This window comes from Chiloscyllium punctatum, chromosome 11 (genome assembly GCF_047496795.1).
Source record: "Chiloscyllium punctatum isolate Juve2018m chromosome 11, sChiPun1.3, whole genome shotgun sequence".
Classification (NCBI taxonomy): domain Eukaryota; kingdom Metazoa; phylum Chordata; class Chondrichthyes; order Orectolobiformes; family Hemiscylliidae; genus Chiloscyllium; species Chiloscyllium punctatum.
The window spans coordinates 10,932,305-10,944,601 of NC_092749.1; the positions used below are offsets into that span (position 1 = coordinate 10,932,305).

General features: G+C 42.2%; 1 protein-coding gene across 1 annotated transcript in view; it reads left to right on the forward strand.

The window, feature by feature from the left end:
* The window catches only part of col12a1a (collagen, type XII, alpha 1a), a 267,414-nt gene that overhangs the window by 108,851 nt on the left and 146,266 nt on the right, over positions 1 to 12,297 (forward strand). Inside the window, exons 27-30 of the mRNA XM_072580290.1 lie at positions 1,320 to 1,459; positions 3,149 to 3,281; positions 6,174 to 6,200; positions 8,161 to 8,303. Of these exons, the coding sequence (XP_072436391.1) occupies positions 1,320 to 1,459; positions 3,149 to 3,281; positions 6,174 to 6,200; positions 8,161 to 8,303 (443 nt within the window). The remainder of the gene's footprint in view (positions 1 to 1,319; positions 1,460 to 3,148; positions 3,282 to 6,173; positions 6,201 to 8,160; positions 8,304 to 12,297) is intronic.

Below are 12,297 nucleotides of genomic sequence, written 5' to 3' on the forward strand. Positions count from 1 at the left end.
ATTAGCAGTGCAGCTCCAAGCAGTTTATATCACCAATAAAGTTCCAAACCATGATGGTGTGTGACTTGGAGGAATGGTGTTCCTGTGTGTCTGCTGTCTTTATCCTTGTCATGGGTTTGGGAAGGGTTGTCAAAAGAACCCTAGTGAGTTGCTGCAGTGAATCTTGTAGAAAGTACACACTGCTGTTACTGTGCATGGGTGTTGAAGGGAGTGAGTCTTAATACAGGTCGTTCTGCTATAACGCACATTTCATTAACATGAATTCACTATAACTTGATTGACGAACTGGGGACACTGTTTCAAAAGCATGAACTTTTAAAACATGTGTTGGCTGTAACATGATTACATCACAAACACTTTAAGCGCTGTTTCTAAAGTGCAATTTTTCTACAATGTAGGGTTGCAAAAGAATGCAACCATTGTGTTATAGAAGAACTACCTTTAGTTGAGGTGCTGATCAAGTTGGCGGCTTTGTCCTGGATTGTGTAAACTTTCTTCAGTGTTGTTGGAGCTGCACTCATCCTGACAAGTTGAGAATATCCCATAATATTCTGAGCAATGCTTTCCAAATTGGATGTATGATGTATGGGACATCATGTGCCTATCCCTGCAGGGCTCTGAAAGTCATAAAGATGTCAATTTGGCACTGGTTGGAATGTGTTGTGATATAAAGTTCAATATTTTTAGAGATTGTAGAGTAAGATAAAAACCAGAACCTATCCCCAAATGACTTGTCAGACACTAAAAAAATGCAAAGCAAGAGATGAAACACAGCACTTAATTGGAAATGATATATTAGAATTGAGCAAAAACTGTGTTTTTAAGTCTTCACTGTGCTGGGAGAGAGTTATTCCTGATTATTATATACAAGAGAATCAAAATTATATTGGCCAAATGTTTGCACATATTCGAGATCTTCTTACTGCCATCAGCTCATGGCAATGTAGATTTGCCTACTGTGACTTTGTATGTGTCTTTTGTCCTAAATCTTGCTAATGTCTTCCCTGATGGAACACTTCTTAAAATCTGCCTCCTTGGTGAAGCTTCTGATCACCTGAGGAGAAATCCTATTCTTTGTTTGTTGTCAATTCCATTTTTTAAAACTGTCTATGCTCCTTTGAAACATCTTTACTGCATTAATTGTACTATATAAATGTAAGTTATTTGTGTTAGAACATCAGATAACAGTGACAGTATCTTGAAACGTTTTCTTGTATTCTGCTTCCTTTCCTGACTATTCTACTGGGCCATGATCCTGTTATCAGTGCTCATGTCATGTACATTTAAGGTCCCACAGCTTCTGTTTTCTCTCACTACAGTGGTTGTCCCAGCTCCATCAAACCTACGCTTCACCGACATCGGGGAGAGGCGTTTCCGTGTCCACTGGGATCATGGAGCAAGGGATGTTGCCCTCTACAGACTCTCCTGGGTTCCATCTGGAGGAGGGGAAAGAAAAGAGGTGAGGAGATCAGTGCTTTCTGCTCCTGTTATCATTTTGATTTCCCCTTAAAGAGGTGAATGTGATGCAAATTGCAGATGGACAGATCTTTAGATGTGTGGAAATGTTCCTGCTGTACACCATTGATGTTGCTCAGGTTTTTGTTATCCCTTCCATTGTTTGCAGATGAATTTCATACTCTGCTGAATTCCAGCTCAGCGAATCCATCTCAACTGGCTCATATAATAATGACTGGGAATGCCAATGAGCCATTCACTGTGATGGGACTCACAACAGTATTCAATCCTATTTTCAACCCAAAATCCATGTGTGTGAACAGGCTTTTGGATAGGATGGGGAATGAGAAAATTTATAGTAAACCCCAATACCTGGCTGTACCAAGTCAGAAGTAACCCGATGCCAGGTTATAGTCCAACAGGTTTATTTGGAATCACAAGCTTTTGGAGCGCTGCTCCTTCGTCAAGTGAAGTCAGGAGAGCAGTGTTACGAAAGCTTGTGATTTCAAATAAACCTGTTCCAATATAACCTAGTGTTGTGTGACTTCTGACTTTGTCCACCCCAGTCCAACACTGGCACCTCCACATCCCTACTGTACCAGGAAGGGACTAGTTTGGTCCTTTAGCACAGACTGGATGAACCTGTTGAGGTTTGTGGAGAGTCATCCTTGTCCAAAGACTTCTGCAGACCTCCCCCAGAATGAAACTGAAAAAACCCCTTTATTTTCAAATTATTGGTCTTTCCCCTAGACTTGAAAAGAAATACACATTCAGAAATTTTGAAAGGGAACCCTGATGCACAGTTGTTCATCTTACCTAGTCGCAAGCTCTTCAAATGTACACAAAAACACACGTCTTTTGAGAGCTACTTCACAATCATGTTATTTTAAAAGAAAAGGGCGGCACGGTGGCACAGTGGTTAGCACTGCTGCCTCACAGCACCAGAGACCTGGGTTCAATTCCCACCTCAGGTGACTCCCTGTGTGGAGTTTGCACATTCTCCCTGTGTCTGCGTGGGCTTCTTCCCACAATCCAAAAATGTGCAGGTCAGGTGAATTGGTCATTCTCAATTGCCCGTAGTGTTAGGTGTAGGGGAATGGGTCTGGGTGGGTTGCGCTTCGGCAGGTTGGTGTGGACTTGTTGGGCCGAAGGGCCTGTTTCCACACTGTAAGTAATCTAATCTAATCATGGTGACAAAAATGCTTGTAAATTAAACACTTCAGACACACCGAAAAATCCATATGTCACTAATTTTCAAATTAAACCTAAAAATAAATGATATTAAAATTGACATACATCACAATGGGAAGAGTCCTTTCAATCACTTGTAGCAAAATCCATAAACATATTCTTTACCTGTGCATTCATATTATGGCTACACAAATTGATTTTGACCATTGTGCATTAGCGATGTTGGGCCTAGTTGAATCAACTACATAAAAGTATTTATTCACTGAGCAGATCATTCCAAATTGTTCCATTCAATTATATTTTCACCAGAAATATTTCAGATGACACTTGGGACAGTGGCTGCAGTCAGAGGTTAATAAATTCAGCGTATGATTACTGTAGTTGCCTGGATGATATCAAATTGAAGCCTCCCATTTCATTAGGAAAATGAGGTTTCAGAAAGAAAATTGGTTCCTGGCTCTGACACCCTATTGACCTTTGTGTTGATGCTTGTTCTGTCTAGATGATTATAAATGGCGAGGACAACAGCCAAGTTTTAGACAGCCTGACTCCTGACACCTTATACGATGTCTCGCTTACTGCCATCTACCCAGATGAGATGGAAAGCGAAGATCTCCTTGGCTCCCAGCGCACATGTAAGTCTTTAGCACAAAAACATCTTCGTCAGGCTTTTCCTTTTTCCCCTATCCTTGCTTCTGCTATTGTGGTTTGGAAACAGGCACTTGATAGTGGTGGTCAGGGAGGGGGAAGAGATCCAACCCCTCAGTAATCTATTCCTCATCGAAGTTTAAAGCCTTTCAACAGCTTAGCTTTACCAGTTTGGGTGAAAGGTTATCGATCTGAAATGTTAACACAGTTTTTCTGCCTGTCTCGAATATAATGAGCCAATATCCCCCACCATCAAATTCATTATCTCCTCCTTGTCGAGAAAATGTTGGCTCCAGTTGTACTGTCTGCCTATCTTGGGATTATGACCTTTGGATAAGGATGGAACCCACTGGTCCTCACCTTCCACCCCACCAACCTCCATATACATCACATCATCCTCTGCCACTTTTGCCACCTACAAATAGACCCCACCACAAGGGATCTATTTCCCTCCCCACCCCTATCAGCATTCCAGAGAGACCATTCCCTCCTCGACTCCCTTGTCAACCTATTCCCAGCACCTTCCCTTGCCACCGCATGAAGTTTAAAACCTGCACTTGCCCACTCACCTCCACCCAAGGCTGCAAAAGGTCCTTCCACACCAACAGAAATTTACCTGTACCTCCACCAATGTCATCTACTGTACCTGTTACACCCGATGTGGTCTCCTTTACGTTGGGAGTACAGGATGCCAACTTGCAGATCTTTTCAGAGAACATCTCTGGGACACCCACACCAATCAACCCCACCGTCCTGTGGCTGAACACTTCAACTCCCCCTCCCACTCCACCAAGGACATGCAGGTCCTTGACCTCCTCCATTGCCAAACCCTAACCACCCGATGCCTGGAGGCAGAATGCCTCATCTTCGAGCTTGGATCCCTGCAACCACACAGGATTCATTTGTATTTCACCAGTTTCCCATTTCCCCTTCCCCCATCTGATCCCAGTCCCAGGCCTCTAACTCAGCACCACCCTCTTGACCTGTCCATTGTCTTTCCTATCTATCTGCTCCACCCTCCTCTCTGACCTATCACCTTCTCCCCCATCTTCATCTACCTATCGCATTCATGCTATCTTCTCCCCAGCCCCCATCCCCCTCCCATTTATCTCTCAGCCCACGGTCCCACAAGCCTCATTCCTGATGAAGGGCTCATGCCCAAAACTCATGCTGCCTGACCTGCTGTGCTTTTCCAGCACCACCCTCTTCTACCCTGATCTCCAGCATCTGCAGTCCTCACTTTTTCCATTATGTGATAATCAGTTGATATTTTCTTGATGCATTCCATCTAGATTGTCCCATGTTAACTTTATTGGATGACATCAGATCGTTAATCATTGATGTTTGTTTTTATGAAACGCTAAACAATACCAGACCATGTGTTTTGATAGAAGCAAATAAGGTGATTGGAAAGGCAATCAGTCTTAATTAGTGTGTCCCATTTGAAGGAATTCAACCTCACTATCTCATGCTGTTCATGATCTGCTGATACACAATGAACAAAAATGCAAAGAACTGCAGATGCTGGGAATCTGAAACAAAAACACATTTCTGGACAATCTCAGCTGGTCTGGCAGCATTGGTGAAGCAGAGTTAATGTTTCGGGTCCAGTGACGCTTCTTTGGAACAGCTCTGAAGAAGGATCACCGGACCCAAAACATTAACTCTGCTTTCTCTCCACCGCTGCTGCTGGCCATGTTGATGTTTTTCACAAAGTTCCGTTTTTGTTCCAGTGATGCACATCCCTGTTGCTTAGACCTGTGTTTACTGGTGTGTTAAATAAGCTTTCATGAGGATTTACTTCAGTCTGTTGCCCCCACCCCGACTCTATTTTCCCAGTGAGAATTCTACTTCATTCCAGTTTCTGAAATTTTTCCTTATATCTCCTAGTATCAATTTGGCCCTGCTCTTTCACTGACTTTGCTGTCCTTGGGCTCCTGCACTGTTCGAATGGAGCTCAATGTAAGCTTAACAAGCAGCAACTCAACCTTCAGTTCGACACCTTTTAGCCTTCCACAACTAACTTTGAATTCAGCAATGTTGGACCACAGTCACTCCCTCCATTTTGCTTTGTTTTTCTTTGAAGTTTTCTCCTTTAAATAATTTTTTTTCAGTTTTGCTTTTGAATAGCAGCTTGTCTTATTTCTTTACTTGTCCCAGCACTTGCTCAACCAACTCTTTCATTATTTAATTTCACGTCTCCTCTAGCTGATCAATTACTTTCCCTTGTGTTTCTGCCCCTGTCTCCTTTAAACCTGCTTAAAGCCTTTTAAAAACTTAGATTTACCAGTTTGGATGAAAGGTTATCCACCTGAAAAGTTAACACTATTTTTTTGCCTCAGCCATTGCCAGACCTGCTGAGTGTTATTATCATTTTCTTAGGTCACTTTTATCTTGTCTCTCTTGCCAAGCTTTCTGCCATATTCTTCCAAAGTTGCACAGCACAATAAAAGTACTAAAGTCCAAAGATGTGCAAGTTAGGTCGATTGGGAATAGGAAAATGCCCATAGTGTCCAGATAAGTGCAGGCGAAGTGGATTAGCCATTAGGTTACAGAGATGGGGTGGTTGTGGGGAGCGTGTCTGGGTGGAATGCTCTTCAGAGATACCTAGTAGACTCAATAGGCTGCAATGGCCTGCTTCCGTACTGTAGGGTTTCTATGGCTTTATTCTATTGCTGGGGAAACTCAGAAGGTCTGGCAGCAGTTGTCGAGAGAAAGCAGAGTTAATGTTTTGGATCCAGTGAGCCTTCTTCAGAATTTCGTTCACTGTGACTATAAATTTGAGAATTTAACGAGTTCTGAATGTCGACCAGATTTTTGCTCTACTTTAAAGAAAACACCTGATATTAACAAATGCCCTCTTTTAATTTTTTTTTTAGTGCCCAAGACGATTCCAATTACACCCTGTAAGTGTTCAGTTTCTGTTACTTTCATTGGTAAATCTCTGCTTACAAAAAATGTGAATCAGAGTATCAGACTGCCATGTTTATCTCCGGGTCTGTAAGGAGTTTCTTTCTGGGAGAACTGCTGTTTCTGAATTTAAATGAACCCAGTTCCAGACATTCCAGTGCCTGTACACCAAAATTCCTCGGAATTTCCAAATGATCTTTTACCTCCATCAGCTGGATGAGTGCACTACTTCCTTCCCTAGGTTCTGGTGAGACTAAGGTCCCCAGGCTCGGAGAAAGATTATCAGAACCACAGAGGAACCAGTAAAATTTCAATCTGTCAGGTTGTTACTCAACCTGTTCCTCCTTCTGATGCTTTACATGTTCCTCCAAGGGAGCAGCATGAAGATACCAAAACAATTGTAATTTCTCCCTTTGATCCTTGCCTCCTGTGGGCTCAGACCCCTCCTGGGACTCACCTTTACCTTGATATCATGAATGAAAATACTGAACAAGGATTATTGTGAATGATCATATAAATGGAACACTGCCTTTATGCAAAAACATGTTTGCAATCTGTTTCTTTTCCTCATTCATAAATGTACGGTCCATGATGTAACTGTCATCTGGATTAAATAAAATTGTAGGTCTTGCAGTACTAGAAGAGACCATTCATCTCATCTTTGCCTGGAACGGCTGTTTGAATGAGTTATCCACATTGCTTGTGCCACTTTATTTTTCCTTATGACACTGCAAATATATTCCCTTTCAAGTGTTTGTCCACTATAAGCACCATGCGAACTGGTAAAATGATGGAACAGGCTTGATGGGCCAAATGGGCTCCACAGAACTGCAGTGGAGTTCTTCAGGAATTCAATAGTAAATGTTTGCCAGGAGTTTTCCCATGAACATGCAAATTACCTATCTACTGTGTTGCTAAAGTATTTTACAAAATACAAAGTGTAATTGTGGATGACTGAGGAGGATGTAATGATCCAATATTCAAACCCAACTTAGTGAATCCATCTGTTGCCTTAGAAAATCTGACGTGAAATGCGTTTTGACAGCTGGAGTACTGTTGTTAGTGAGTAAGGCTGCTGCATACAATAACCACTCCAAGTCTGGCACTGATTTTGGCATTGCTCACTGAGAGAGATGCTGTGGAGGTGCCTGGAGAGACACGCACACACAAATGCCTATGTGTTACAACAGAGGCTGTTCTGAAAAGGTGAGCCTGAGGCATGTTATTGCAATTAAGAAGCAGCTTTATTGTAAAGCTGGTCTGCTTGGCCAGAAATTGAAAATTTCCAACCTCCGAGCTCATCATTCTGGCTGACGTTCACACTGCCCAGTACTGCACTGTCTGAGATCCCATCTTTCCATTAGATCTTGTACTTAATAACCCTCCAATGAATGGGAAAAAGCCCATGATATTAGTTCAAAGTAAGATGCAAGGATTTTTCTCTGGTATTCTGGCTTATGCTTTCTGAATCAAAATCATGGAAAAACAAATAATCTGGTTGTTATCACCTTGCTGTTTATGGGATTTTACTGTGTGTAAATTGGCTGCTGCATTTCCTACATTGACTTCACTTCAGAAGGTTGTGGAGTGTGAATGTCCTAAGCTCGTGAAAGATGCTAATGCTATCAGGATCTTTTATCTTTTTCTAAAGGATGAAAGGGGAAAGATATAAAAGGGACCTAAGGGGTAACGTTTTCACACAGAGGGTGATGCATGTATGGAATGAGCTGCCAGAGGAAGTGGTGGAGGCTGGTACAATTACAGCTTTTAAAAGGCATCTTGATGTGTATATGGTTAGGAAGGGTTGAGAGCGATATGGACCAAGTTCTGGCAAATGAGACTAGATGAGGTTAAGATATCTGGTCAGCATGAATGAGTTGGAACAAAGGTTCTGTTTCCGTGACTCTAAGAGGGAGGAAATGGCATTAATACTCATGATGTCTATTTACTCTTCAGCCACTCCCACTCCCCCTCGTAACCTCCAAGTGTACAACGCCACATCTCACAGCCTGACAGTGAAGTGGGACCCTGCCATTGGTCGAGTCCGGGGTTATCGGGTTATCTACGCTCCCATGACCGGAGACCCCATTGATGAAACGGTAATCTCAATTGTCTTCATGATTCTTGTCTGTCTTTTTGTTGGTTAGAGTCCGTATGAAGCAGTGATACAGGGTGGATAATGGTATGGTAACTGACTTATCTGGATCCCAGAATCCAGGGACTGATAGGAAAGCTGTCACTGGGAGGAAAAAAGCTTCCATGTCTGACAAAGTGAGGGAGAACCAGCAATGGGCTGAATGGCCTGAACAAAGGTGCTCTAGTTTCCTCCCACAGTCCAGAGTACTGATGTCTGAGGAAGAGTCACTCGACAAGAATATGAACTTTGATTTCTCTCCATAGAGGCTGCCAGCTCTGCTCATTCCTATTTTTGTCCAAAGATGTGCAGGTTAGGTGGATTGGCCATGCTAAAGTGCCCCTAGTGTCCAGGGATGTGCAGGCTGTGCGGATTAGCCATGAGAAATGCAGGGTTATAGTGGGTCTGTTTGGGACACTCTTTTGGAGGGTTGGTATAATTGGAGGGTCGGGCGGCACGGTGGCACAGTGGTTAGCACTGCTGCCTCACAGCGCCAGAGACCTGGGATCAATTCCCGCCTCAGGCGACTGACTGTGTGGAGTTTGCACATTCTCCCCGTGTCTGCATGGGTTTCCTCTGGGTGCTCCGGTTTCCTCCCACAGTCCAAAGATGTGCAGATCAGGTGAATTGGCCATGCTAAATTGCCCGTAGTGTTAGGTGCAGTGGTAGATGTAGGGGTATGGGTTGCGCTTCGGCGGGGCGGTGTGGACTTGTTGGGCCGAAGGGCCTGTTTCCACTCTGTAAGTAATCTAAAATCTAATCTAACTCGATTGGCCGAATGGCCTGATTTCACACTGTAGGGATTCTATGATTCTGTGAACTGCATGGGTATGGAGCCAAACCTATTGAAACAAAAATGTGACATAATTTTCCAGGCAATTAGAAAAGAATGTAATTGATGACATTAATTCCCTTGACTATAATGCAGTTTTAATTACATAAGTTAACCATAGGCTTCTTTTGGTAATAGTTGTTGCAAGTCAATGTCAGTGCTCGTTCAGGGGACCAAAGGAATAGATTGAAATCTAGTTCAACTCCTTCATGTGTTGAGGGAAATCGTCCTGAAACAGGTTTTTGGTAATCAGTTGCAATATCTTGGAACTTGACAGCCCCAAATGCAATGACACACATGTGATTACAGATTAATGAGTTATTATTACACAGTTGCTTTTACATTCAAAATTATTTGCAGATCCCTTAAGTTGCTTTTATACGATTGCCATGCAACTAGCAAGGAGATCTTACATTATCCACAATCAGGTCTTAATGCGAATCGTCAGAATAAGTTTTTCGTTGTTGTACATTGTTGAGGCTTTTATAGAATTGTTTAAAAATCGAAGCGGGGGGTACAAACATTACCCTGTGCAGATACTAAACACATCTGTTTCAAGTTTCTCTGTTTTAGCAGATGTCTTATTTTTAGTATCAGAGGAAGGGGTTGATTCCAGTTCATTACAGTAACACCCCATTTAATCATTACCAACAGGCTATTTTTTTTAAACCACTGTTTCAATTTGCACAGGATTATGGAAAGAAGGCACTGAGATCATCCATTGGTGTTAAAATGAACAGGCTAACAAATACAGCACAGCAGAATGGACTCTCAGAGTAGATTGGGGTCGAGATCAGAGTGGTGCTGGGAAAGCACAGCAGGTCAGGCAGCATCCGAGGAGCAGGAAAATCGATGTTTCGGGCAAAATCCCTTCATCAGGAATGAGCTTTTGCCCAAACCGTCAATTTTCCTGCTCCTTGGATGCTGCCTGACCTGCTGTGCTTTCCCAGCGCAACTCTAATCTTGACTCTAATCTCCAGCATCTGCAGTACCTCCTCTCAGAGTACCTTGTTTACAGAGCTGGTGCAGACACAATCAGCCAAATGACCACCTCCTGTGCTGTTACCAATTTCCCAAAAAAAGAACAATTGTTGAAGCATCATTTTGAATCAGTACTGATTCTGTCCGTAAACACGAGTGCTCTTGGATCAAAGCCAACTCCTTTTCCAGACCATAGTATCAAAGAAAATGAGAAAAAAAAACACCTTTCTTCCTTTCAATTATCCTGGTATTCACATGATTCCAGCATAATTGAGTTAGTTTGTTAATCAGAGAAATCTATATTCATTTCACTGAAAGTGACCCAAGTTGGAAATAAGGGAAAATGTTATTTCTGGGAGCTTTACAAAACATTGTTTCAAATCCACATGTTCCTTCCAAATATGCTGCATCCACCACACACATATCTCTGATTACTCATGTAATCTTAAAAGCACTCTAGTTTATATTCAAAGCGGTCATCATTCATTAAATTAATCGGGATTATATTAATGTCGCCTTGTGAGCTAAATACATACCTCTTGACATTATTCCTGTGACTTTGCAAGAGAGTAGAATCAAAGTGTAAACCAGATGTTGTACCTTACACAGTCTTCCTGTTTCAGCTCTAGAGTTATCACAGATTGATTTTAAATATCTTCAAACCTCCTCTGAACTTGCTTATCAGTGTGAACCATATGGTCTGTTCTATTCTGGACAAGGTGACATCACACGACCTAGACTTAGATCATTGATGAAAGCCTCAGCCTGTTTTCTGACTCAATGTTCCATCTGCAGCCAGCAGACACTCCCAGCTTTCCATAACAGGATTTACTCAAGGCATTGGAGATTGGATAGTCAATCACACCCTTCCTTCTTGGAGGCTTGGACTTTCTACAATTTGCGAAATCATTTGACACACTCTTGCTTCATCAAATAATTACTATGTTTAACCTTCAGAAACTGCCAATGATACCTTCTAATAGCCTGAATAATTGCAGAGGAATATGTTATCACAGAATCCCTACAGTGTGGAATTAGGCCATTCAGCCCAGCAAGTCCACACTGAGCCTTTGAACAACATCCCTCTCAGACCCACCTCATCTCTGTGACTCTGCACATTTTATGACTAATCCATCTAGCCTGCACACCGCTGGACACTATGGACAATTTAGCATGGCCAATCCACCTCACCAGCACATCTTTGGACTGTGGGAGGAAATCAGTGTACCCTGGGGAAACCCACGCAGACACAGAGAGAAAACGCCATACAGATAGTTGCCCAAGGGTGGAATCAAACCCAGATCCTGGCTCTGTGAGGTGGCAGTGCTAACCACTGAGTCACCATGCTGCCCCAATATACTCTGGCTATGGACTGAAATGCTCTACAATCCCTGGTAAGCCATTCAATTTGGGGTATTTCGGGGCAAACAAAATATACTGGCTCTACCATTGACACCCCATGACAGAATAAAGGAGGAATGGATGTTAAGAAGAATCCACAGTCTAACATTCCTTTTGTAAATTGTATTGACTAACTCACTCGATAGATTCAAACATTCGCGTGTGTTCCTTTACTGAATAGTTCATGTATCAGTACCAACAAGCCTTTCTCAGACTCAGTTTGAAAAAACATAAAATGGAAAACACCAGTTACTGTTTGCTGTGTGCCAATAAATTGTTTTCCAGTAAATTGGATTACTTTCCTTGTGTTATGGCTAACCTTTTGATGTTTTTGTTTGAGTTAGTATCTAATCTGTCAAGAATAGCGAGGTTTTAACTAATCTTCAGTGACCCATTGTACTGGGTTATGTTGCATTGCACCATGTTCTTTATGCAAAGCAGACTTGTAGGTCATCTAAGACAAATCCATTCAAGAGGTTTGTTTTTAAAACTCTCATTGTCTTCATGTTGTACGAAAAAAATCAATAATGTCTCTCCAGGTGACTGCCAGAATGCCAACAGCACAATTTCTCACAATTCTGCTTCTTTCTGAAATAACCTTAGTACACCCCATAAAAGTTACACCCTGACTGGATATAACAAAGAAGGTAGACTTTAATCCACATTTAAAACCCAGGCGTTTTCAGTTACATTTGAGAAATTAGCTGCAATTAAGAACATCTAAGGTTTGATGTTTTGGAGTTCA